The sequence below is a fragment of the Haemaphysalis longicornis genome, unplaced genomic scaffold, assembly GCF_048455015.1.
Source record: "Haemaphysalis longicornis isolate Haplotype H1 unplaced genomic scaffold, Haemaphysalis longicornis Haplotype H1 scaffold_3, whole genome shotgun sequence".
NCBI classification, from domain to species: Eukaryota; Metazoa; Arthropoda; class Arachnida; order Ixodida; family Ixodidae; genus Haemaphysalis; species Haemaphysalis longicornis.
The window spans coordinates 25885895-25912255 of NW_027526335.1; the positions used below are offsets into that span (position 1 = coordinate 25885895).

General features: G+C 46.8%; 1 protein-coding gene across 3 annotated transcripts in view; it reads left to right on the forward strand.

The window, feature by feature from the left end:
- Nucleotides 1-26361, forward strand: part of LOC144174173 (apoptotic protease-activating factor 1-like) — a 57940-nt gene that overhangs the window by 16582 nt on the left and 14997 nt on the right. For all 3 annotated transcript variants that reach the window (XM_077702686.1, XM_077702687.1, XM_077702685.1), the window contains exons 5-18: nucleotides 542-785; nucleotides 7954-8189; nucleotides 8904-9071; nucleotides 10808-11050; nucleotides 11433-11620; nucleotides 13801-13927; nucleotides 14372-14561; nucleotides 15228-15394; nucleotides 15919-16096; nucleotides 18676-18987; nucleotides 19441-19643; nucleotides 24021-24167; nucleotides 25391-25510; nucleotides 26058-26183. In XM_077702686.1, the coding sequence (XP_077558812.1) occupies nucleotides 542-785; nucleotides 7954-8189; nucleotides 8904-9071; nucleotides 10808-11050; nucleotides 11433-11620; nucleotides 13801-13927; nucleotides 14372-14561; nucleotides 15228-15394; nucleotides 15919-16096; nucleotides 18676-18987; nucleotides 19441-19643; nucleotides 24021-24167; nucleotides 25391-25510; nucleotides 26058-26183 (2649 nt within the window). The remainder of the gene's footprint in view (nucleotides 1-541; nucleotides 786-7953; nucleotides 8190-8903; nucleotides 9072-10807; nucleotides 11051-11432; nucleotides 11621-13800; nucleotides 13928-14371; nucleotides 14562-15227; nucleotides 15395-15918; nucleotides 16097-18675; nucleotides 18988-19440; nucleotides 19644-24020; nucleotides 24168-25390; nucleotides 25511-26057; nucleotides 26184-26361) is intronic.

Consider the following 26361-nt stretch of genomic DNA (forward strand, 5'->3'; position numbering starts at 1 on the left):
TGTTTTGTACCCCGGTGCGTCTTATGTATGTTTTTTTTTCTCGGAAAAACTCGTTTTGAGGGCGGTGCGACTTATACAAAAGTGCGACTTATAGACCAGAAAATATGGTAGTATCAGTGTCATCATCTTTCCATGTCTTTGTCTTAGTTGGGATATTCTCTTTCTTTCATTAAACCATTTAGCTAAGCATCTTTTGTTAGTTACCTCTTCTTGGCTTTTGTTCCATGTGATTTTGCACAAAAGTGGGTTGCTGCACTGTGCGTGATTATAGTAGAATGAAGGTGGCCTAACTCTCTTACAGTCATTTTACATTGTTTTCTTTTTTAAACAAGATGTTGTGCATGTCTGACTCCTGCCAAAATATGGGTGTACGTCAGGAAATCGCCCCACCACAATTCAGTCGTGCTTCTACCATACCTTCTGTGATAGCATAATGGATAAAGCATCGTGTTGCTTGGGTTCAACTCCCAAGCCTGCCTTGCTTTTGTTGTAATTACAGCTGATGGAAGTTCAACTCAGTCCATTTGTGCGATCTCCTCAGGCGCTGCTGGTGCTTGACGACGTGTGGTCTGCCAAAGTGATCTCTGCCTTCAACGTCGGCTGCCCGCTGCTGGTCACCACCCGGGACACCTCTGTTGTGGACCTCGTCAAGATGCACAAGATCTCCGTGGAAGTGCAAGAGGGGCTGTCCATTGACGAGACAAAGCAGCTTTTTGCTAGCGTCTTTGAAGTGGCCCCAGATATGGTGCCTCCCCAAGTGGCTGACATCCACCAGGCTCATCGTGGTGAGTGACCACAGAGTACACGTAACTGGGGGATGTGGCACCAAATCGAGGTGGTTACGCAGTGTAGCTGCCTTGCTTGGTAAATTTCTGGAGTGTGACTAATTCCCTAACCCTTCACTACCAGTTGTTGCATCTTTTTTTCGCAAGCAAGGTGTGCTGGGAAGTGCTGTTTTCTTTTTGCCATCCTTTTACCAAGATTCGGTGATGTTGGTTGTGACGACGGTGGCAAGTCTCCACCACGCAGCAGTTAAACGGACAGACAACCGATTTTCGTCGAGTATATTTCCTCTTTTTCAAATGGAAAGGCATCGCTTAAGCACCTTAACCCGAAACGGGTTTGCTGATACAGTCAAATCTCGTTACAACGAAATTGACGGGACGTGCAGAAAATTTCGTTAAAGCGAAAATTCGTTGAGGTGAAATCTGCCCCAGCACAGTACGGAAGGGCAAGAAAAATAGCCCCGTATATTTCCGCATCATTGGCAGCATAATACAACGTTTAGAAAAAGGAGTGACGCGCAGTAGTGTTGTGTTTATTCAGACAACAAACATATCAATGGTTATCTGTTTGTTTGCCAGCACGCAAAGAACGCGATACTGAGAAGGGGAGAGGTGAAGGAATGAAGAAATGCAGGCGCAAAGCGTATTGCTGTACAACAAGGCGTTTCTATTGAGCTGATTACTTGCAGATAGCTGCTAGGCGGTTGGAAGCCCCCCTCGCTTGTGGCAGGACGCGCCGTTATCTTATCCTCTGACTAGGCACTGAAACAACTGACCTTGGCACGCCAGGCAGCGCGCTCGCGACTAAGATAGGATGATGTGGGTTCAAGACTAATAAACATGAAAACATTATTTATGCTTTTGACTTTGAAGAATTGTAGAAGGAAAACAGCAAGGACAGCTGCTTAGAACACATACATGATGGCGCTGCGCCAGCAACAGAGCACATTCGCGCGATTTCAACTGGATACGGATCGGCTATAGCTCCAGCTTGGCGAACCTGGCTTGCGCCTCATGTAAAGACGGCCCGCCACATCGTTATCACCATCAAACAATGGTCCACCTATGAGTTTGTTTTTGTTTTGGATGGCAGTGTGGGCTCATGTTTTTGGTGAAACTAAGCGCCCTGAATGTATAAAATGTTACAGACAGCTGGCGCTATGCTTATTTTATTGTAAAATAATTGCTCAAACCCAGCCAAAATCATCGAAAATTTCGTTGAAGCGAAAGCAAGCCGGACAAATGGTTCGTTATGGCGAGGACTTTGTTGCATTGACTTCTATGGCTACATCAGAGTGGTTTCTTGGGCGAGTTGGTCATTCATTGTGTAAGTAAGCGTGAAATGAACAAGGACGAATGAAGTGAACGGGACACGGTGCTACTATCAACTTGTTTTATTTTCAATGTGATGTCCGATTTTATATGGGAAGATACACAGCTAATGAAAAAAAGGAAGAAAGGGGGAGGAGCATAAGCAAGTACAAAAAACAAAAAGGTGAAGGATGACATTTAAAACGATCGCGTTACAAAGGCACTTTTGCACGGTAAAATCTAATGATTGGATAAGAATTGCAGTTCTTTCTTTGTCAATGCTAAAGAAGCTGTGCTAACGCAGTTGTCTTTTAAGGAAACTATCTTGTAGGCCTCGATGATTTCTCGTGTCAACTGGTCCTCGTGTCGGGCTACAATCCTAGTCTTATCGAAAAGTGGCCTACACTTACAATCTCTGCAGTCTCTGCAGTGTATGCCCAGATGTCCTTTAATTGTCTTATCTACATCATTCCTATGTTCTCTAAGCCGATCGTTTAAGCAACGGCCTGACCGTTCGACGTACTGCCTGCCGCATGGTAGAGGAATGGAAAAAACTGTGCCTAATGAAGCCACCTTTCAGACTTCCTAAATTTTTGAGCAAAATTAAAATAATTTCAGCCTGTTTATTTAGAAATTTAAAAAAATATTTATTTATTTATTTATTTATTCGGTGGTTTATTTAGTAATAAACCACTGGATTTCGTATGAGCGAGTAGACGTGCACTCCAGAAAAATCGGTTGTCTGTCTATTTAACAGATTATGAGCATGTGGGCCGAACACAAATGGGACCTGGATACGAATAGGCTCACAAAATTAAGGCAACATGGGAATTGAAAAGACTGAGACAGCATTGAATGATATTGCAAACCTTTGAGGTGCCACCGCAGTAGTTCGTAAGCTTATTGCGAAAGGCACCTGCCACTGTTCCTATTTTAAGGTGAAAGCATTGGGTCTCTGCGCTTCATGGAATGTGATGTGAGGTACCGAAAACCGTGACATACAGAAAATACAAGCACGAGGTGGGGAGCACGTACTGTAATGAAAAACAACAGTGCCGGAGGATGGTAGGCTGCCGCTGCACATGCAATAGGAGCTTCCTTGAGAGTTGAAGGTACCGGCAGGGGTGAACAGGAGGCTCCTGGCGATGGCGAGGGGGTAAAACAAGCTTCGGAAGGGGCTGGTCAAGTGGTGATTGTAGTATAACGGCTGACGGCTGCCATCAGATCAGCATAAGCATGCAAGCCGAAGCTCTAGGCTGTCCAACAACAACCTTTGTTGATGATGTGTGCATGTACATATACCAGTGTGTCGAACCGAAAAAAATACCGGTTCAGTTATGGTTCCAGTTCAGGCGAAATCATTTCGTTCCGGTTCAGTTCGGGTTCGACAAAATCACATACCGAACTGGTTCGTGAAGCAGTTCGAGAGCTTGAACCGGTTTGCGAACCGGTTCGATTAGTTGGATTATCATTGAAATGAGAAAAAAATATTTTGTAGTTTAAAACGACAGTCAAATCAAAATACAAACAAAAATTCAAAATGCTGCTGTTCCCCAAGGGCAGTGGTGCAATTGCAAAGCAAACTTTAAACAATTACGAGATATTAGAAAAACAGATGAAGTGGCGACAATTTGCCACCTACTTTCTCGCCCAGCAGTGCTGCCACTCCTGCGCCAAATGCGCCAATTTGCGCCAAATGAGGTATCCTGCGCCATCCTGATAAAAAACCACGATTTTGCAAGCAAGTGCGCCAAAAGTGCGCCAAAATCTGTGTCGCGCCAATCGCCTGCAGCCTGTTACAAGCACTACTTCGCAGTGGTCTCTAGACATGTATAACTAAATCGGGTTGATAACTTGAACTCCCTTGCACCCGTAATCGTGTTTTCCGCGGTGAGTTTTGGTTGGTGCCGTCACTGTACCGCCGATACAGTGTTTTCGTCTAGCAAGTCATTGCAGCGCTGGCGTACCGCGGTTAAAAGCTTTCCTTCTTGTTGTAGTTTCCAATAATTCCTGCTGTAAACAATAGGTAGTTTTAGGTGGCGTTTATTGCCGGCCCTCTCCGCTCCAAGAGCCAGCGGGAGCGCCGTTTCGCGGCATGCGTGACGCGGTCGGCTGCAAGCTCTCGCTTCGCTTGTTGGGCTCGCGGAGGGGACCGCCACAAGTGAAGCGGGTCGTGAAAAACAGCCAGTCTCTCTAAAGCACGAACCTCATGGAGCGTTTTCTGCTTGCGAAAACGCGCCGCGTAAGCACCCGTACGCCGCGCGCGGCGCGGCAACATGGCGGCGGCTTCGGCCGCGAAGTGGTGTGGGGAGCTCGAGCGACCACTTTTAAGCGCTCTCTAAAACACCGCTCAAGGCGCGCACGAGGTTGCTTGTGTGGTAAAGGAGCTTATAATGTGGGCGAAATCGGTACTATAAAACATCATCCGCGTCGCAGTGAAAACGTCCGCGCAATACCTGCCGGGGTGGTAAGCCTAAAAACCGCCGACGGAGCCAGCCGGCCGTGACCTGCCGTGACCGAGCTGTCTCGAGCGCTTCAAAACCGCCGCCATGAGGCACGCGCCTCCCCATTGGCGCAAGTCGCCAGGCTCCTCCCACTGCCGCGCGCGACGCGCGTGCGTCATTTTTTGAGCGTGGTAGAAACTGCCTCGTGCGGGCGTGAAAAAATCGCACGCGCAACGCCGACGCGCGCGATTCGCATGCAAAAGTGCTCCATGCGCATTTCTCGTGCACATTTCCAGCTAGCTTGGAAATGCGCACGAGGACTGATAGCAAGTGCCTGCATCTAATAAAACGAAAAAGTAAAACACGAGGGCTTGCTTTAACAATTAATAAACTAGAAAAGAGGCGCGAGAGGCGCGTTGGTTTTTTTGCTAGGCAGGTTTGTCGAAGCCTTTCAATATTCATTATCGTGTTGCATGTTGTCTTTTATCCACACCAGAAAGGAACTAAATACCTTGCAAATTATGTTTTATTGCATTTTTGCTATTGCGTGGATACTTAGGGGATTTAATTGCATCAAACTTCTGGCGACTTCTAGCGACTGTTTCGAAATAAGTGGGAAAAAAATCCCATTGCCCCAGGAATGACAGGTTCGGCTATAAAGAGCCAAATATGGCTACTTTTTCTTGTGGTTGTAGAACTTTTCTTTATTGGCTTTTTCGCTATTCTTGGGCTATTTGGAGAGCTGACTGTGAAAGCTATTTTTAATGCATGTTCGAGCCTGCCAACTATGAAGCGTTTTCAGTGACTCCTTGAAAAAGACTTCCCCTAGTAAGGACAAGAAGGGCATAATTCTTCAGCTGTGCCGTCCATTTGTGATCGCATGTGGGAAAAGCACCTTGAAGCGCATTCCATGACGACCTCCACATCAATTACTGGACGATACTGGTCAATTTTTAGTGTTGAGAGATGCTGTGGACACATCTAGCAGTTGATGTTTAGTTGCTCCAAGGTGCTCCAAAACTGGCATTTAGGTGCTCCAAATTGCTCCAAAATTAATAATTTGCTGATACAAAAATTGCTCCAAATCACCGTTCATCAGTGGCACCACTGGCCCAGACATTATGTTGTCCTAGCGACTATTCATAAAGCCACCGCCAAGAGATATGACAATGGGATATATTTTCTGCACTTCCCTTTTTTTGTTGAAATCGCAATCATCGCTATGGAATCGCCCATCACGCTAACCTTGAAGCCTTAAAGGGACACTGAAGTGATATGTAAACATTGCGGGATTACTAGCGCAAATTGTAGTCCGGAGTCCCCAGGCCATGTTTCGACCACTCTAGGCGCGTTTACGCGATTTTATTTAGTAGAAAAACTAATTCGAAAACGCTGTCCTCCTCTCTTTACGCTCGCCCATTTTCTGTGGCGTTTTCGTGTGACGTCAGGAGGGGATGAGCTGGCAATTGGCTGCGCCACGGCTGCGCTATTGCACGGCTCCCCGGCCGACAGAGTCAGTCGGCCCAGCGTTTCGTCCGCCGGCCGCCGGCGGGTCGTCGCAATCAAGGAGGTTAAAAAAAATTGCTTGGTCGCAATTCGTTCGCTTAGTTGAAACGAAGCCAGGACACGTTTGTGAATGGAAGAATGTGCCTTTCCTTACTTGGTTTGTTTGTACACTGTATCTAGCTCCAAGTCAAGGTCGCTTCACACAAGCGCTGCACATGCGACGCTTCGCTGACTGGTACGCCAGTAGGAAAATATAAGGCCTCTTGAAGGCGGGAGAAGAGTCAGCGAAGTCAATATAGGTACTAAGCAAATAAAATCAACTGATATTTTTACCGTACAGCGTAAAACTAGGGCGCGGGAAGCACTTTTTTGCGCTGGGCGAACAAGCACAGCGGTCAGCAGCACGACTACGCATCTGCGAACGCTTTTCCGTCTACAAAATGCAATTGCTAGACGTGAGCTACTGTGGAAACTCGGGCGACGCTTACTGCACGGTCGCAGTACAACAAATAGTCACCTAAGCGGCTTGAAATGCCAAAACTAAATAAAAGTGTAAACCGGTTGTACAATATATACCCTATATTAGCAAGACCTTCGCGTCCTGCTCCGTAGCCTAGCAGTCTGAGGCGCTAGGAATTCATTGCAAATGTTTTGCGAGTCACGAGTTCGAATCCCCGCGGGTACGTGCTTTTTTTTTTTTTTTTTTTTTTGTAAGTTAACTTTTTTGTTTTCCGCCGATGTTTTCTATATTGAGTTCACCTTTTTTGGGGCCGCAACGTTCATGGCTACACGAACTAGTTCACAAAACGCGCGCAGGCTGGCACTGGCGCGCTAGCGAGTTCTCGTTGGCGTGCTGTTGCCATAAGCACCGACTGCTTGCAGGCAGTGGGCACAGTCCAGAATGAACAGACCCTTGGCCTGGTGCGAACACGCTTTTTACGATACAGGCATGAGGGAGGCAAGCTCCAAATATGGGGGAAAAGCGCATGACATTTGGGCGTCTGCGGGTACGCGGAGGGCGTTCATGCACTGCGTAGGTCTCGGCTAGTGAATGCTACGACTACAAGCCGTCCTGGGAGGCTTATCTTGTGCATTTTACAGCCGACAATATGGCAGAAGCGCGGTACGATGATTACTGAGATATTGAGAATGCCCATCCAACAAAGCCATTGGTTATGTTTTACAGAACCGAAACCGAAACCGAAACTTGTGTGATTGCTAACCTTGGGCATCGTCCAATCACGGCGCCCCTCCTCTCAACGTCACAGCCTTAGTTGGTGCGGCCGCCGCAAACCGCGCATGGTAGTTTTTCTTTTTTCGCGCTTTGTAAAATAATTACCGATTTGTCAACCGGATAAACGATGAAAAGTGTGCTAATTTGAGCCAGTCTACGCAGTGCAAGCAAAAACGGGAGCTTGACAAATTCACTTCAGTGTCCCTTCAAGGGGGGGCGCGGCTTTCAACTTCAGAAAAATGACAAAAACATCGTTTTTTTGAAAGCCACATATTCGGCTTCTATGTTTCCTATTCTGTGCGTCTGCAAAGTTTTTCCGCTGAAAAGCGTCGCAAAGTGGCATAAAAAAATAGTTTTGCCAGGCGCGGTGACAAACTATCAGCTCAAAAGGGCGAAAAAACGGCTTCTCCCTTTTGAGACAACAGCCAAGAGTCCTTTGGTCTCATTCAGCGATTTTGGTCTTTTGGACGGCACGGAGATGGATGTCCAGTTCGGAACTGAGCAGTGCAGTCTACCAGTACTCGCAATACAGTCTGTAAAACTTGTTTAATTGAGACGTCATCTCCATTGTGGCAGCAGTGTCAGGACTACAGCGGTGTGACAACTGCACTGTGTGACAGCAGTGTAAGCATGTTGCTAATGTCGGATGGGATGGTATGATCTTGCCTTCCAGGGCTGCCGCTGCTGATGGCCAACATGGCAGCCGTTTTGCAGCCGTACGCAAACTGTCCCGAGAAGTGGGAGCCTTACATACAACAGCAGGCACGCACCGGCCAGCGGGTGCGGCACGGCTCTGGCAGCAGCTACGACTCGTACCTGGAACTCATCCTCGCAAGCCTGGACGAGGATGACCGAGGCTATTTCGAGAGCTTCGCCCTCTTCCTGGAGGACATCGACATCCCGAGCTTGGTGAGAAGCGACTAGAGTTGGGCTGGCCCCAGTACCGTGCGTGCGTTTCTCTTAAAATTGTTGGATTTTTTTTTTATGCTGTTAGTATCCCCAGGGCTTGTCAGCTTGGCTTCATGAATCCTCAGGTATGTAAGGGGTTCAGCAAAGCCACAGTTCAGCAAAGCCACAGCACGATCATTGGCTGGGAAAGTGTTTGGTGGGGGTGAGGAGGCTGATACAAATCTTAGCTATTCCTAATGTTGGCCTGCTGTATTGAGGAATTGCTAGGGGCTTTAATAGTTGTTGAGTCAACTTGGTTTAATACCTGGTATGTTTCTTCTGTGAATAGTACTTTTGGGTCTGTAGTGAGGTATACTAGTAATTTCTGTTGCATGGCCTAAATGTAGCATGCTATTTGTCCAGTTTTATTTGTGTATGACCGCTAACCTACATGAGGGGGTAGGAGACTGGATCATAAAAGATTCAATAAGAGCCACAACATAAATAAATTCAGTTCTCGCATTACAGTGAACAAGAAAGGTTCTCACAGGAGATTAAGCATGAGTAAAAATACGAGTGCAGCTTTGCCATGCAAAACCCCCCAAAATTTGGAGATATTTTTTCTTGCCACGCAAAAGTTGGCCGGTTAAGAGCGACAGTTGGACGAGACAAGCAGCCTTTGTGCAGTTTTTGTCTATCAGCAGGGCTTGGATAGCTTGCCCTGACGCGACGCAGGTGTTCGAAGTGCTGTGGGGCATGGACTCTGCCAGCGTGGAGCACATCATGGACGTCCTGGTCAAGAAGTCTCTGGTGCGCAAGGAGCCCGTGCACGACTCGTACACCTACGGAATCCACGACCTCTACCTCAGCTTCCTCAAGAGGAGGTCCTCTGAATCACTCAAGGTGCATGTCCATTGGTTTTATGTCCAGTTTATCAGGAATCAGTACTGGTGGGATGTTGGTGGTGGTGGCATATCAGGATGCCAGTAAAGGTGGTTGCAAATACCAGAGAAGCTAGAACAATCTAAGTCATCTCTTGCTTTCTTTTGTGTTGTTTTTTATCAGGAAGTTGCTCATCTTCGCAGGGAGTTTGAATTTTATGTCAGTTTTAAGACTGTTGAAGTAGCCTGTGCTGGTAGATGGGGAACTTGAAAGGTTTGTGTGATGGCAGCAACCATTGAGTGGAGTCCAGGAGCTACCGGGAGAGACTGGGAGTGAAACTTAGCAGGTCACCAGCATCAAAAAGACAAAACTTGTGTGGTTTTTTGATGCTCTCCCCTCCTTCAGTGCATTGTATAGTGCTTTTGTTCAGTCGTCCCTTGTACATAACCTCATAGGGAGGCAGATTTGTCAGGCTACTTCTCAAGTGTACGTGTAAACCCGCCGCGGTGGCTCAGTGGCTAAGGCGTTGCGCTGCTGAGCACGAGGTCGCGGGTTCGATTCCCGGCCGCGGCGGCCGCTTTTCTGATGGAGGCAAACAGCAAGAACGCCCGTGCGTACAAGATTTCGGCGCACGTTAAAGATCCCCAGGTGGTCAAAATTAATCCGGAGCCCTCCACTACGGCGCGCCTCATCGCCTGCGTTGCGTCGGCGCGTTAAACCCTGCAATCAATCAAGTGTACGTGTAAGCTTCATTGTGTTATGTTACTTGCTCAGGGGAAGCCTCAAGCATTAGCCACTGCTTGCATAGCACTAACACAAATTCAGGTTAGCCAGTGAACTTTTTTTTTTGTTAGAGAGAAAAAAGCTACAATTTAGTAACTGTTTCAAAACGCTCTCACCACCCAATTTCTTTCCAGTCCGCATAAAATTCTGAAGTTTTGTAACTGTGAACGCTAATTTCCCAATGCTAATGTTGCAAGCAAATTGATTATAGCACTTGGAACGGTCTAAATATTGTGTTGCAGCAATGTGTGGGGTTTTTCATTTGCGTGAGGCTTGCATGAATGCAGTCAGACTGTCATAGCTGAAGAGAAAAGTAACTTAAGTTAATAATTTTGCCCATCCTAAGGGCTTTAAACAGTGAACTTTGCAGTAGCCTGACACAACAGTTTTGTTCCACAATTTATCTTGTAGAACTTCTGTTCCACGTTCGTTTGAACTCAGTGGTCGTTCTCACTTTCATATTGTCAAAATTAATACAGTTACTTTGGAGCCTAGCCTATCTGACAATTTAATTTTATTCAAATTGCTTCGGTAAGCACTGAGAGCTTTTGGCTTGACAGGGTTATGCATCTTATTATAGGGTATAGAATTGCGAATCGATGTGAATGGGCCAAAGCTACATTTGGACACAATAAGGTGTGCCATAATGGGAACTGCAAAACAAGTTACACTGCCCACGGTTCTTCAGGAGGTGGGAGTTGGTTGAAGCTAAGGCTTCTTCAATTGCAGAACTTGTAGTATAGCGCAAACTGGGCAGTTATAGTACATTATTGAATTGAAAAACTGCCCTTGAAAAATTGAGAAGATGAAAGATTTTGACAGGCTTGCTGCATCTGTGAAATTCTTCTTTCGTCCTTTGTCTTACAGTGCAGTTTTTAAATTGGAGAATTTCTATAGTCTTTGGCCTTCTCTTTAAGTGTTGTGTGCGATTGTTTTTGCACTCTCAGCCAACGAAGCAGGTTTCCTCGATGCAGGACCTTCACCGCCAGTTTGTGGAGAAGCTCTTGAAGCGGTGGAAGCCGTGGGAAATGCCGTGTCGGCGCAACTACTTCTACTGCTACCTGGGCTACCACCTGGATGCGGCCGGGATGGGCCAGGAACTGCGCGACATCTTCCTCGACCTGCGCTTCGTCGAGCGCAAGGTCCAGTGCATCGGCCCCACCGACCTCGTGAGCGACTTGCACCGCTACGAGCACCAGTTCCGCTCCGACCCGCAGGCATGCACCACCCCACTCTCTGTTTTGTTTTGTTCCTTTGGTGCATTTCCATGCATAGAGGCTGCATACATTCAATTTGGAACACTCATTGTGTCCTTATATGCACACATGTGGGGAATAAAGGGGGGGGTTGATGGAACAATCAAGCAAATAAATCATTGAAAAGTTACAATCAATAAGCCAATCAATCAAGAATTTCAGTCAGTATTAACTTCAGCTGGTTCTGAAATTCGCAGCACCCATAAGCGGTGTCAAACCAGCTTTGGTTTAGGCCTGGTGCCCAGCAAGAGCATGCATGCAAAAGTTCATAACGACTGAGGTATGTCAGGTGTGACCTAGCTTTAACGGTGGAATGGGGAACTCTGGTGGTTCTTTTGTGCAGGTTGCCAAGGAAAGGCAGGACATGCAGCGATTCCTGCAGCCAAATGTTCACTTCCTCTCGGGCCGGGATGCGGACGTGATTCAGCTGGCATTGAGGGAGCCCCGAAGCTCAAGCGTGCACGCGAAGGCCATGCAGCTTGCCCGGAAGCGAGTCAGTTCGAATCACGAGGCACCTTACTTTGTGTGGACGTAAGGCTCTCAGAACACTCCGTTACTCCGGCTTGGTTGCTTTGTTAAAACCTGTAGCCATTTTTTCCCCTAGTAAATTGCTCACTGGCAAACTGCTGGTCATTGCAGTAGGACAGTCAAGGTAAATTAATGTTTATAGTTCTGTAAAGAACCATTCGATGTGTAATAACGAACATACAACAATCCGAAAGTCTAGCACTGTGATGGGGTCCTTCAAGGTCTGCCATTTCTGTAATACTTGACCGATGCGGGTGGTACACAGTAAAACAGATATTCGAACGATTCAACTCTAACCACATGGCAGCACTGGAACATTTTCATTCAGTAACTGATGCGCTACCGTATTTGCACGGTTCTAATGCGCCCCCGATTGTGACGCGCAGGAAAGTTTTATTTAAAAGTTTCGAGCAAAATGTTTGCTTTGTATTGATTGAATTATATTTTTGGAGGCGTTCGTGTGCATGGAAATTCTGCTGGCCTCTTTGAAGCCGATTTCGGCTTTGGGCCCGATTGTAACGCGCACACAAATTTTATGGTCACTTTTAGCAAAAAAAGGTGCGCGTTAGAATCGCGCGAATACGGTACTTTGAACAAAGTGCTTTGTCCTCAGAAAAGGATGTGGCATTGTTGAGTGGAACGAAATTTTCAGGTTGGCATTTAATCACATTAATAATAGTTTGTAGCCAAGATTGGTCAGTTCAGCATTCTTGGAATGCTTGCTTTGCAGGGCTGTTTCTGCGCAACAAGAAGCTCAGTGAGATTAGTCATTCATGTAGCAGGCAGAGCTGACTTGTTTGGTTGACTCTAACGTAGAACAGGTGGGTCTTTAATGTAGGCCCCAAAATTGTTTTGCTATGTTTAACCCTTTGAGGGTCGAATTTTTTTGAAAAAAACTTTCCCTGGTGGTCAAATTAGTTTATTGCGGATTTGGAATGTACAAAATGTCTAAAGTCAGGATTAAATGGTGAAAAATTATCAGGAACACTATTTTGGGGTCAGCATCACTTAGAGCTGAAAAATGTTCAATAGTATTTCAGAGTATGGTATTCCTTGAAACACGGGTCTACGCACAGTGCCTTATCGCAGTCTGCACGCATAAAGCGCATGTCCGAAAATGAGCTGTCTTCTTCCGAAGAAAGACTGTCTTCCGATTCAGACTCGGTGAAAGGAGCAAACTCAGAGTCAGAAGAGTCATCGCGGTCGGTGTCATCAGAGCAGGCAGTTCGTTGGGCCATATCGCCGCTTTGCCATGCATCTGAAGAACTCGAAGGCAACCCAGTAAACGAGGAGAGCGAGAATAACTCATGCGCGCCGGTGATAAACAAGCTAATAGCAGCGCCAATATAGATAGAAATCAACTTCCGCCGCCCCCGCAACAGAGTCTCCGATTAGGTTACTTCAGTTCCAAGCAAGGAGGGCAAGAATACATAGTGAGCGTGGGTAATAAACAAGATAAGAGCAGCGCCAATATAGATCAAAATCAACTTCCGCCGCCCCTGATAGCGAGCGCCGATCAAGTTTCGCGCGCCTCCGATGCGATCACGTGGCGAAACTGAAATCACGAAACGCGTTGAGACGTACAGACGCCGTAACGCGCCGAAGCCAGAGAGTTATGTTTTTCACCGCAAGAAGGTAGCAAAATCAAATTTCAAACACTTCTTGTAAGTCCCAAGAGGTGGCAGCACCTCTCAGGGAGCATGCATCGTGAATATGGCGCGAAATTTCAAACGGATGCTCGAAATCGTACCCGTACGGCAAAGACCTTGCGGGACGGAAAACCGCCGCAGTACACGTACGGCAAAAACCCTCAAAGGGTTAATACGTACAAATGCCCATGGAGCGATATTTGGCAAGGTTTTGCCTGAAGCTTGTTGTAAAAATGTAATAGCAGTAGTAGTTTTAGAACATTTGTATCTTGCAATTCAGTTCTTGCTTTGTTATGTGAAGTAATTAACTATTCTATTTATATTGCATACAAGGAAGTCATTGGGGTAAATAAAAGCAAGCAGCTAGAAACGTGTGCTTCAGAAAGAAAAGTGTGCAGTTACGAAATAAATACTATTGGCTGCCAGGGATGGCTTTTACTGTTTGCAGGTTTAGTTTATTGCTTTTTCTCAGTGAAGGACTGGCCATTGGTCAGTGGCCGATGGCCAGTCAGCTGCCAGTCTTCTTTTCTGCAGGAACATGCCTGACACTCGTTCCCAGGCAGCAGTGCGAATGAAACACGAGAAAGGGGGCGTGAACCATGCAGAGTTCAGCCCAGACGACAGCCTGATTGCCTCGGCTGGAGAGGACGGCTCTGTCCGGGTGAGGAACCATTTGCGAAGATTAATCACTCTCTTGTTACAAGAGAGACAAACCAGCATCTCCACTATTTTAACTGCGTTCAATTGGAATATCTTAGACCATAGAAAGTTAGCCAAATACTGAGGTTCTGAAATGTTTAAAACATATTCAGCAACCCTTGTAGGAGGTGGTTCTCGCGTTTCACTGATACAGAGAAACACAGTGTGTGGATTGAAACTTAGAAAGGAGCAGAACTGACATTTCCTGATGCGTAGCACCTACACAAACAAGCATTTCTATTTTTGTTCAAATTGTGCATAATGTCTGCAGCACTGCCCATAATCACTTATTTGGTTTATGTTATTCCCAAAACACCACTTCCTTTCTTCAAGTTAGTATTGAGTCCAACTGTTTTTATTTGTTTTAATTGCAATCTTGGTCTTCAATGTCGCCCTTTTCTTGTAGCTCTGGCAGAGTCAGTCCGGCAACGAGCTGCAAGTGTTACGTTTGAACCAGCCTGGTGACGCATCAGACGGCGATGTTCCGTCCGTCAACTTCTGCGCCTTCAGCCCTGATGGTAAACACCTTGCGTCAGCATCGTCTGACTGCAAAGTTTACCTGTGGAACATTACGGCAGGCATCAAGAGTGCACCAGGCAAGTCTCCTGTCTTGTAAGGGGAACTAAAAGGGGGGGAGCCTGCCTATTTTTCTTTTCTTTTGTTATTTTTTCAAGGCTCCTAGTTTTGGGGGACACCCAAGGTGAAGTAAGTTTCTAAATAAGTAAGTAAGTAAGTTAAGTAAGAAATGCAGCCATGCAGCTACAAATGAAAAAGCTCTACAGCTTTTCGGGAACTTCAGAGTTGAAGAAAAATTCGTTCTGGCAAGCCTCCTGGTTGGCTTAGTAGGTGGAGCAACTGCCCTAGTTAGGCATTGTCCCGGGTTCAAATACTCAACTGGGGCAAATTTTTCAACTGCTAGATTTTTAGTACAGCTGTATGTTTGCATTGCAGGTGGATGTCAACTTTTCCTGTCTTTGTTATTATCTTCTGCACTTTTATATATTCCCCCCTTGCAGAGTCGTAATGTGGATGCAACTACTGATCGTTTTATTACATATGTTTGTTTGTGGACACGGCAAAGTGTGTTCTTGCAGCAAAAAAGCCACACAAGACAATAGAAGCCACGTTGCCTTGAATTATTTACCTGTGGCAGTGTTTACTGGAAAACTAGAAGCAAGGAAAACGAATGTTCTGTGTTACAAAATTGTACAGCACAAGGGGAAAGATTTCAGTTTGGGAAAATTTTGTTCTTGACTTCGCAGCTTCCCCCATGATCGTGTCGTCAAGGCCGGCAAGACGTACCGACTCGCGCAAAAGCTCCGCCTGCTCTACTTTCGCTGAAGTGCAGCACTCAGCTCCTGTTCTGTGTTGTGCCTTTTCTGCTGACGGCAAGCTCTTGGCGTCAGGAGATGAGCGAGGCTGTGTCAAGGTAACGTGCCGTCCCTCCCCCCTCATTTTAATAATTGTTTGTGAGGCTTCCTTAGGAAAAAAAAAAAAAAAAACATGGGCAGCAGAGAGCTGTTGTATTAGCTTTTCTTCCCATTTGTGCGCATGTGCTACATTGCATTGTACTCATGCTGTAAACTCTATGACTGTCTTTATAGTAAATTGCGTTCCTCCTTGTCGTATGCTGCCACTGATCGGTTCCCCCATTTGTAGCATGCATCGTAGGCAAGCAATTTCACAACCTGGCAGCCAGTAAATGGAAAACGAACAGAAACCTACGGTCAGGGCAGTGTGGGACTTCATAGTCTACTTTTTTTTTTTTTTTTTTTTTCCCCCATTAATCTTCCACATAGTCGTCGTACAACCAACAGTGTACAAATTTGCCTTCCCCATTTCATTTTTGCTGTATGTAATGTTCATGCTGTCGTCACATTTGGGGCCGTATAAATAGCATGACAATGAAAGCATGACAGGCACATTTCGCATTATGCTGCTTCCCTCTCGCAGCTTCACCGCATTGTCAAGTTGGAGGAGCTGCAAGAAGTGGAGAGCGCTGTGCCGCAGCAGAGCCGAGCCGTCCGCAGCTGCTGCTTCACGCGGGACTCCCGTCGTCTGGTCCTCACCCTGGGAGGTCACGAGGTGCTCATCTGGGAGCTCTTCCTTGCAAGTGGAGGGGCCCAGGCGGGTAAGTGGATCAGCCGTGATAGGGCCTTGAAAGCCTGTACTTTCATTCCCATTCGAGATTACGAAAAAACAAAATTGGCCGCGTATCTACTCCTTTCGTTGCATATCGTCTTTTGTCGACATTTGTCAGTTAAATGCCTCCCTTCGCTTTCCCGCTCAGCTCTCATGCCATTCCTCTCCTATCATGCTCCTCCCAAGCTAAACACGCTAGAGGTTTGCTCAAGTCAGTTTAAATTTACCCCGTTGCCCTTCTCCAGGCCGGGTGCCGTGATGCCAGCCCTGCTGTATGGCAGAGACGTATGTGAATTGAAGCGCCCTACTTCAACGTTTATAGAACCACGTTTCCCTTCTCCCTCGTGCGTTCCAAGCGGAATGTGGAACCTATCTATAGGAACCTTTTGTAACTGTTGCCATTTGATTTCTTAAAATGCCGCTAGACGCTACAGTGGCGCGGGCGACAGCAGGCGACGGGGTGATTTTTTTTTTTTTTTTTTGCAGTGGATGTAGAATATGATATCGCAAAAACCAAGCATCCATGAATTTTTTATAAAGGAAGACTGAAAATATCACTTACGTATTGATTTTGCCTCATATTTGCGTGATGTCTTGTTCAACACTGTTGACAAGTGTGAACATTGCCACCAGACAGATGTTCAGGTTTGGCTGTGGGTATATAAACCTATTGTGCAGCTTGTGTTTCACTTTGGCCGGCTGTCACAGACAGACATGCAGACTGACCAAAATTTCTATGTTTAAGTAGCCCAAGAAAGAATATCGTCTTTAAAAAACTCCTTACTGTAGCTGCCCCTTAATCTCCTTGACTGCCACCTCCTCTCTTTCTAAGTGTCCCAGAAACTAGCATTACCAAGCCAGCACTGTATTGTAACCTTCCTTTCCCTTTGTGGCTATGCTGCAACATATCCGCCCCACCAGTCAGAAATAAGTTTAAGTGGGCTCTCCTAAGTCTGTCACTCGTCCTTTCATAAGTTTGGGGCAAGGAACATGGTGTCGTGTCTGTCTTGAGGGGAGGGGTTTTGACTCCTCTCTTCAGAAAGAGAGGAGCAGTGGTGCTGGTGAGGAGTAAGTGGTGACTGGCACTGTCCTCCCCTCCTCATTCACCCATTGAAGTGTTGTGATTCTGTGATCAAATGATAGTAGACTTCACTTGACCATCATTCCTTAAGTGGGACAGAAAGACAGTTGCGGGTGTTGGTGGCACTTCATAAGTAGCACAGAAAGACGGGACTCAGAAATTCCATTGCAAGTGTAGCGCTTGCGTGCATGTGTGCGTCTTTTACCCCTTGTCCTGTCTCTTTGTGTTGCTTTCATAATCTATTTTTTTTAGGGATGGGCGAATATAGATTTTGAGGTTCGAAGCGAATTTGAAGCGAATAGTGATTTGGTCGAATAATTTCGAATCGAATAGTTCGAATAGTACACATTGCAAATCACAAAGACAAATGAGCAACTTGTGACCTGACTAATGTATACATGTTTTTCTAATAATTAGAACTCACGTAGGCACAGCATTGTGTAAAACTATTACCAGTTGAACATTTATTGAAAAATCTTACACACAGCTTTCCTTTGCTGTATTCACAAGTTTTCATGAAGAAATGCCTGTTGTGCCACATGCTCTAGGTGCAGCAGTTTCCGCCGGCTGCTCATTCACAAGTTTAAGCGCCGCCTAGAAACTCGCAGAGTTAAGCGCCGCCTAGAAGCTCCGCTAAAAAAAGAAGTATTGTAGCCACTAGTATTCTCGGCCGTAGCCAAGCAAAGCGCAACCGCCATTTTGAACCGGCTGACCGCCATTTTGAATAGGCTCGCTTAGTGCGGCGTACTGCCGCGCTGTGCGAGCCTGTTCAAAATGGCGGCATGCCTATTCAAAATGGCGGCATGCCTATTCAAAATGGCGGCATGCCTATTCAAAATGGCGGCCTGTACAAGTCTGCTGGCTTGGTGCCGCTATGTTCGGAGCGGTGTCGTTTCAGTGTCGCCTTTTGTTTTTAAATTACGTGTGCTGGCGGCTGAGAGCTTCGTAGAACCTCTAGGCAAGGCAGCAACTCGGCAGTGCTGGCACTGATAATAGAAATGTCCGCGTCGGTGGGTCTTGAGCCAAGCCTGGGGTAACTCTCGGAAAGCTTGACCGAAAAGCTTGGCTTTTAGCTGCCTATTCGGGAGCATCGAATAATTCGAAAATATCGAAAACCTGCATTCGGATCGAAGCGAATAACGAATAGAGAGCTATTCGATCGAATATTCGACAATACCAAATATTCGCCCATCCCTAATTTTTTTGTAATATCTTGATTCAGTGGACAGCTTGCATAATTTGAGTAGTTTTCACTTGCTAACATTGAAAGAGTGACAAAACTGATCTCAAGGGGTTGGATGTGTTTTGCATTGAGCAAGTTTTTGAAATTGATGCATAACATTTCACCGTGCGCTGCATGTATTGCAAAGGGCTTGGGTGTTCGGGCTAATAAATGTTCCAAGTTTATGGCTTCTATACTTATTGCTGCTTTTCTGCACTCTATACTCTTTTCTATATTGCTGCTTTTCTATACTCTATTGCTGCAGCCGAACCCAGGCCGCCGCAGATCCTCAGTCACGAGGACTGTGCGGTTGCGGACTGTTGCCTCTCGCACAGTCAGCGACTGGTCTCCACCGCCAGGCAGCAACTCATATCGGCCGCCGGCCAGCATGTGTGGACCTGGGACCTGCAGGATCCATCGCAGGGCAGTGCCAAGCGCTACAATGGCTTCTGGATGAGCTACAACCTGACGTGCTGCGCGGTCTCGCCCGACGGAGGCCTCATTGCAGCTGGGACGTCACTGCGCGCCATCCTGCTGTGGAATGCCGACACGGGTGCAGCACTGGGCAGCTTCAAGGGTAAGGCTTGGTCACGTTGACGCTGGTTGAAGTTGTGAACATCCTGTTGGTTGAAAGGGTAAAAAGCAAGTTGGCATGTATTGGTGTGTTATAGTGCCAAGAGTACAATTATGCTAATCTTGGCAGTGGTGGTGAAGAGGCAGAGACTGACCGGTGTTAAGTTGGGTATCGGCACTCTCCCATACCACAAAATGTGGTGTTCAATGGAAGCATACCTGAATGCTTTTCTGAAAATATCAGTATAGCGTTGAGCACGCGTTCTAAACAAGCCCAGACTCCAGCTTGCAAGCAAACGGGCTGCCCCACTTTCGGCATAGCTTCAGTTTTAATTCCAGTTGTGTGCTTTGCCTTGATGTACATTGCAGCCAAAGGATTTTCCAAAGGGTTTGTGGTGTACAAATTTGCGGATAGTTCCTCTTTTTGAAAGGGTCAGTTTCTCCCCTCTGCCTGCAGGAGACGCGGAGGATGTGAAGTCTGTCCGCTTCTCACACGATGGCACCCAGCTGGTGTCTGCATCATCGGATGGCACAGTGGTGGTCTGGGACGTTGCTGAGTACCGGAGGTGCTCACGGGCAGCACTCATGCCCGTACTGGACGTTGTCTTTGATGAAAGGGGCCCCCTGGTGGCCTCTGTCGATGAGGCCGGCATCCTTCAGGTGGGCCTGTTACAGTGTGTCTTCTCGCACCGTGTGCGTACCTACTTGTAGCATGCCTTGACTTGACAACTCAAGTGCAAAAGGGTGTGAGGTTGTGTTACCGCATTGGAACGTTATATAATGCTCAGGGGGGCAACAGCTGCACCAATTGCACCATTTTAAAATGCAATTTTATATTTGTGAGCCAAGCTGCGCCGAAGCCTTACAATTCATTCAAATTGCGTTATGCTGCGCAATTTGTGCAGAACAACCCGTTCGAGCAAAATCTGTTAGGAGTTCATTAGCAGGGGTCCCTTTGATTGGTGGTACAGCACACGCTATTGGTGTTAGAAACGCATGCACAATAAAGTAGACGGTATTGCAGGTCCTTCGGATTGCACTTTCAATAATTACGTGCTACGACAGTACGGCATACGCCGTGGCTAGTTCAAGATGCAAACTCGAAGAAGCGGGCGCACACTTCCGGGCTATGATCCATAATGCGACGGTCGTGTGGTTTATGCCAGCTGCTTCAGTGTGCACGGAGCAAGCACGCGGTTATGGGTTTGGGAAGCTGCAGAGGCTAGTGACACATTGAACTCTGACCTTGGGCTTGGAATTTTATGAAAAGTAGTCTGTGCGAATGGGTAATGTTGTTTGAATTAACCGTGGCACGTGTTTCAGGTTCGAATTAGCGAGAGTTTCCCCCATCCCCATTCAAATACACGTCACTTTGCCGGGATTGATAGACAAGTTCGAATTATTCGTTAGTTTGAATTATGCGAAATAACAAGGTTCGATTGTACACAGAAAGACAGGAAACCCGAAACAATCAAAATAAAAGAGAAAAACATGACAAATCAACTGCACCTTTGCTAAAGCATGTAAAGGATCAAAAATGGCACTCTCAAGCGAGTGTTTTAGTAAACATTCAGGAGTGGAATACAGATGACAGTACGAGTGAAACAAATGGTAACAACAGATAGTTTGGTCTCCTCCCACATAAAGTCAACAACTAATCAGTTTTCCTTCTGATGGGAGCACAGCATGGTGTAAAGATAACAAGGCAGGAAAGTATGAATAAATTCAAAAGTGCTACAGTCGAATCCCGCTACAACGAAATTGATGGGACGTGCAAAAAATTTCGTTGAAGCGAAAATTCGTTGACGCGAAATCTACCCCAACACAGCACGGAAGGGCAAGAAAAATAGCCCCGGATATTTCCGCATCATTGGCAGAATAATACAATGTTTAGAAACAAGAGTGATGCGCAGTAACGTCGTGTTTATTCAGATAACAAACATACCAATGGTTATCTGTTTTTTTACCATCACGCAAAGAGCGCGATACTGAGAAGGGGGAGGGGGAGAGGTGAAGAAATGAAGAAATGCAGGCGCAAAGCTTATTGCTGTACAACAAGGCCTTTCCACCGAGCTGATTATTTGCAGATAGCTGCTAGGCGATTGGAAGCCCCCCCTCTCGCTTGTGGCAGGAACAGCGCGGTTATCTTATCCTCTGACTAGGCTGACTAGGCTGACTAGGCACGGCAGCAACTGACCTTGGCAGGCAAGCTGCGCGCCTTGCGTTTATTGCGATCGCGCTTGCGACTAAGATAGGATGACACAGGTTCAAAACTAAACACGAAAACATTATTTACGCTTTTGAATTTGCAAAATTGTAGGCGGAAAACTGCAAGGACAGCTGCTCATAACACATACAAAATTCGCGCGATTTCAACCGGATACGGATTGGCTATAGCTCTGGCTTGGCGAACCTGGCTTGCGCCTCATGTAAAGACGGCCCGCCGCATCGTTATCACCATCACACAATGGCGCCCACCTACGAGTTTGTTTTTGTTTTGGGTGGCAGTGCGGGCCACGTGTGGGCGCACAGCGCATGTTTTCGGTGAAACTAAGCATCCTTAATATATAAAAAAGTTACAGATAGCTGGCACCATGCTTATTTTATTGTTAAACAATTGTTCAAACCCAGCCCAAATCATCGAAAATTTCGTTGAAGCGAAAGCTAGCCGACAAATGGTTCGTTGTGGCGAGGACTTTGTTGCATTGACTTCTATGGCTAGCTGACGGGGAATTGGAAATATTTCGTTGAAGCGGAAAGTTCGTTGAAGCGGACTTCGTTGTAGCGGGATTAGACTGTACTTAGTTCACTTGCGGCTCAGCCATAAAAGAATAACAAAATTTCACTGGAAGGAATGGTTTAAACTGAGGTGACCTTAATTATTAGACTGGGAGGTTGAAAAATCCCATGGTAGCCAAACTGTGTTGTGTATACTTACGGAAAAATGTCAAATGACAAGTCACAGGGGGGGAGGTGGGGGGGTGCCGTTTCCTGCCATCTGAATGCTCCAGTCTTCTTGGTTGCACCTTGAGGCAGCATTACTACGCTTGGACACTTGCCCTCTGACTGAACAGAAGATTTCGGGCATGTGGGCTGACAACAGGAAACAAAGCCTAGCCGTTAAAGCCCTGCTTATATGTCTTAGTGACTCTTCATTCTACAGTGGAATCTCGGTCATATGAATCTCAAGGGGTGGCAAAAATATTCGTATCACCCGAAAATTCGTATCATCAGAAAACGAGAAAAAATGGAAATGTGCCACGCATGCGACAGGCGGTGTCAACATGGTGTCGGCTCTTGCCGTGAAGAGGTGCAGGTTGCTTCAGTGATCGCTTCTGACCTTTTGTTAAAACTAGCTCAAGGTGTAAACTAAATTGCTCATGCGGGAAAGGAGCTGACAGTGGGGGAGAAGCACTAATATCATCCACGCCAAATATCCGCCGCGTAGGTGGCCCAGCCAGCTACTGTGAGCGCTTCAAAATTGCCGCAATGAGGCACGTGTCTCCCCATTGGCGGAAGTCCTGAGGCTCCTCCCAATGCCGTTAGCGGTAACCGAGGCAGAGTCTGGCGCCGGGGTGCCGGGCTGAATCGTCAAAGTTGGCGTCAAAAGAACGCGCGCTCATCGCTTACGCGACGCGCACACGCGAACTCAAGCGTGAACCGCGTGCGGTTCGGGCGCGTCGGCGTTTGCGCACGCGTTCTTTTGACGCCCGCGTCGACGATTCGCCCCGACGTCAAATTCTACCTCACTCGTAAAATTACGCACGAAGCACGTGGCAGTGGGAGGAGCCTGCCGACTTGCGCCAATGGAGAGGCGCGCTCTTCGTGGTGGCAGTTTGAAAGCGTTCCGGACAGCCCGCTGGCTCCGCCGGAAATGTTTAGTCTTACCACGGTGGCGGGTATTTGATTGGCGCTTTCCCTAGCCGCGCGGACGATGCTTTATAGTGTCGTTTTCAGACACATCATCAGCTCCCTTACTGTATAAGCAACTTCATTTGTTCCTTAAGTGGCATCTTAAAGAGCGGTCAGAACCGGTCCGTTGGGCTACCTGCCCTACTTCGCGCCCGTTGACGGCGCCATGTTGCCGTTGCTTACCGCGCCGCGTGCAGCATGCGGGTGGTATTCGCGGTGGCGTCAGCGCGCCTGTGGCGTGCGCGGCGCATTTTCGTGAGCAGAAAACGCTCCATGCGGTTAACGCTTAATGCTTTTGTGCCCGTGCGCAACCAAGGCCACATGGCCGCACAAACACTCCCGCCTCCCGTCCATGCCGCAGTCGTGTGCTCGTAATTCGAGTGTTCATATCACCCGCAGCAGGTGATAAATGTGAACGGATCATCCGAATTTTTTTACATTGCATACAATGCATTTTAGCGGGGCAATTGTGAAAGTTCGTATCGCAACGAAATTCGTATCAACCGAATTTGTATCACCGAGGTTCCACTGTATTTCATTTCATTTATTAGTTCCTTAAGGGCCCGAAGGCATTACATAAGGGGGGGGCAAATACATATAGGGAAGACAACAAAGAGGGAAGACTCTTCTCTGAACTCTCGGGTCTAGGTCGTGACAAAATTTAACAAACTGCAAAATAACGTCTCTTTTTTTTTTTTTACGGTTGACAATCTTGTGCTGAAAAGTGGACTGTAGTCATATGATTCAGCGTCCCATTGTATGTGAGGCATTTATTGGTTTTATTGCTTGTACATAGTTCATTTGTCATTTTTCATACCTTCCATATTCACTCCTTTCTCTTTTCGTCCTCAGTTCCCTCCCCCCAGTGGGAAGTAGCAGGCCCAAGATAGCTTTCTCAGGCCGGCCTCTTCTCCTTTTCAATAATCTCTCTCTCTCTCTCTCTCTCTCTCTCTCTCTCTCTCTCTCTCTCTCTCTCTCTCTCTCTCTCTCTCTCTCTCTCTCTCTCTCTCTCTCTCTCTCTCTCTCTCTCTCTCTCTCTCTCTCTCTCTCTCTCTCTCTCTCTCTCTCTCTCTGTGAGGAGGAGGAGGAGGAGGAGGTGACTGAAGCCAATGTTTTGTTGAGCAGATCTCTTCGGGACTGAACACGAAGCTGGAGGCCAAGCACGCCTTAGATGGCAGTGAGAACAACAACAGGTGTGAAGAGGTGTCGTGCTGCTGCTTCACACACGACCGGGAGGCTCTCGTCCTGGGCACCAAGAGCGGCCACGTCAGTGTAAGTGACCGCGGCCAATAGTCACGTGGCACGATCGTGCCACGGCTCTTGCCAGATATATCCCTTTTAGGGTTTTAAGGATTACTGACACGAAATTTCAAGGCTGAAATAACTATGCAAATAGCTTCCTTTGTATGTCGAGATATCTCCCAGGATTTTCAACCGTAACCATTCAGTATAATATATTTTAAATCAGTTTTGATCTTTGCATGCACGAGAAAGCTCAGAGTGGATACCCTTTTGTCATCGGCATCAGCATGACACATTGGGTGCTGTGGCCCAAGCTGCCGACGTCTGGGCTCTCGTGACGTAGCCAAGGCGCTGGCTGCTGTTGTAATGTGCTGCTCAACTTTGTGCCTCCCATCACAGCTCTGGGACTGACGTCATGCTGGCCAAGTGCGCTCAGCCACAGCCGGTCTGGACACGCGCTCGGACGTGTCCAGACAAGCCTTTGTGCAATGAGGACAGTGACGTCATGAGCGCATTCCTGTCATGGCGGCTGGTGTTGGTTTCGTTGAAACCGAAACTGACATGAATAAACGAGGCTGTAAATAATTATTTATGCTGCGATCGACCATCTTAATGTGCCATACTATGATTACTGGGCCGGTATGCACTCATAGCAGCAAAAATATGTAACACAAAAATTTTGTGTTAGTACTCTTTTAAGTATGTTCGTGCTCTTTTGTTTTGTCACCTTATTGCACGAAAATGTTGAGGCGAGAACAAGATGAAAATCCAAAGTGAGTCGACTTACAGCTGTTGGCTTTACTGCATTATGCGAAAAGACGCAGAAACAACAAGGATAACCAATAAACAGAAGAAACCCCGCCCACTGGGAGAGGGTGCCAACATGTCAAGCCGGAAGTGTCACATTTTGCTTACCAAATAAGATTCCAATATATGTCTTAGCTATGTCTATGCCGATATTTTCCCCCTAGAGTCTTGTACCAACTAATCCACCTTCTTTGTCTTGTTCGGTTGTGGGCTTCATCGCAACCAAGTTGGCATCACCAGACATCACCTAGTTGTGATGTGCAGTGTGATTGACACCTCTATAGTGCAGCTATATGCACTCTGGGTTGGCGTGGCACAAGTGGTGATCCAATATTTCTTCAGACATAACAGTCGAAGCCTTCTTTGTGCTTCGAGTCTTGCTGTGCAGCAACTCATCCCAGCCATCTAGTTGACGTGATAATTCCATACTCCCTGTCACTGTGCAGCTTTTCAAGTTGGGCACCAAGGAGTGCTTGGCCCTGGGTAGCCACAATGACTGTGTGACTTCGATTCTCGCATGGCCAGAAGGTCTGGCAATCTCGGCCTCACTGGATGCAACAGTGAAGGTGAGCGGGGATTCCTTTAGTGCAGAGGCAGGAGAAAAACCTTTAAAACCTTATTGCAAAAAAGTGCGCATTTTTTTTGCCATCTGCTACTCACAGGGGAAAGAAAAGTAAAAATGGAGCAAGTTATTTCCATGTTCCATATGCTGTCACCGAAAAGCTTGCTCAATTCTGGCTTGGTTTTTGTAAATTGTTCCCAAAAGGGGGCTTACATGCTTTGTGTGTTCAGCCTCTGTTCTTGTGTTCAAGCTGTTCAACTAGAGAAGGAAGCTGCAGTACCAACTGGCTGTTAAACTTCATTGGTCTGACGTTTAGCTCTGAGAGCTTCCCATATTGGCAGACAGGCCAGCAATGTATGCCATTACGTTAGCTTATTTAAAAAAAAAACGAATAAAAGGGCGTTTGACCACTTTTGCTTGCTATCTATTCACACGCAAAATAACTGGCAAGGATTGTAAGCCAAGCGCGAAATGGAATGTTATTTTCACTCAGCTTGAGTTCATAGGACAAGAACTGGCATGAATCAACAGTGGCGGTTGCACCCTTGCAGATGTGGCATAAGGACGGCACCCACCGCACTCTCAGTGGCCACCAGGGCCAGATCACAGCGCCATGTCGCCTGTTCGGGGATGGTAGCAGCAGGCTTCTGTCTTCTTCAAATAAGGGTGAACTACTGGTGAGTGATGCCTTAGTTAGATGGAAGAAAGCTCAAAGCAGCGCGCATCGAATGTACCGTATTTACTAGGGGTGTGCAAATATCAATTTTTTAATTTCGAAGCGAATTCGAATAATAAAAACAAAGTTCGAATTGAATCGATATTTTTCGAATATTTTTCGAATACGAATACTTATGG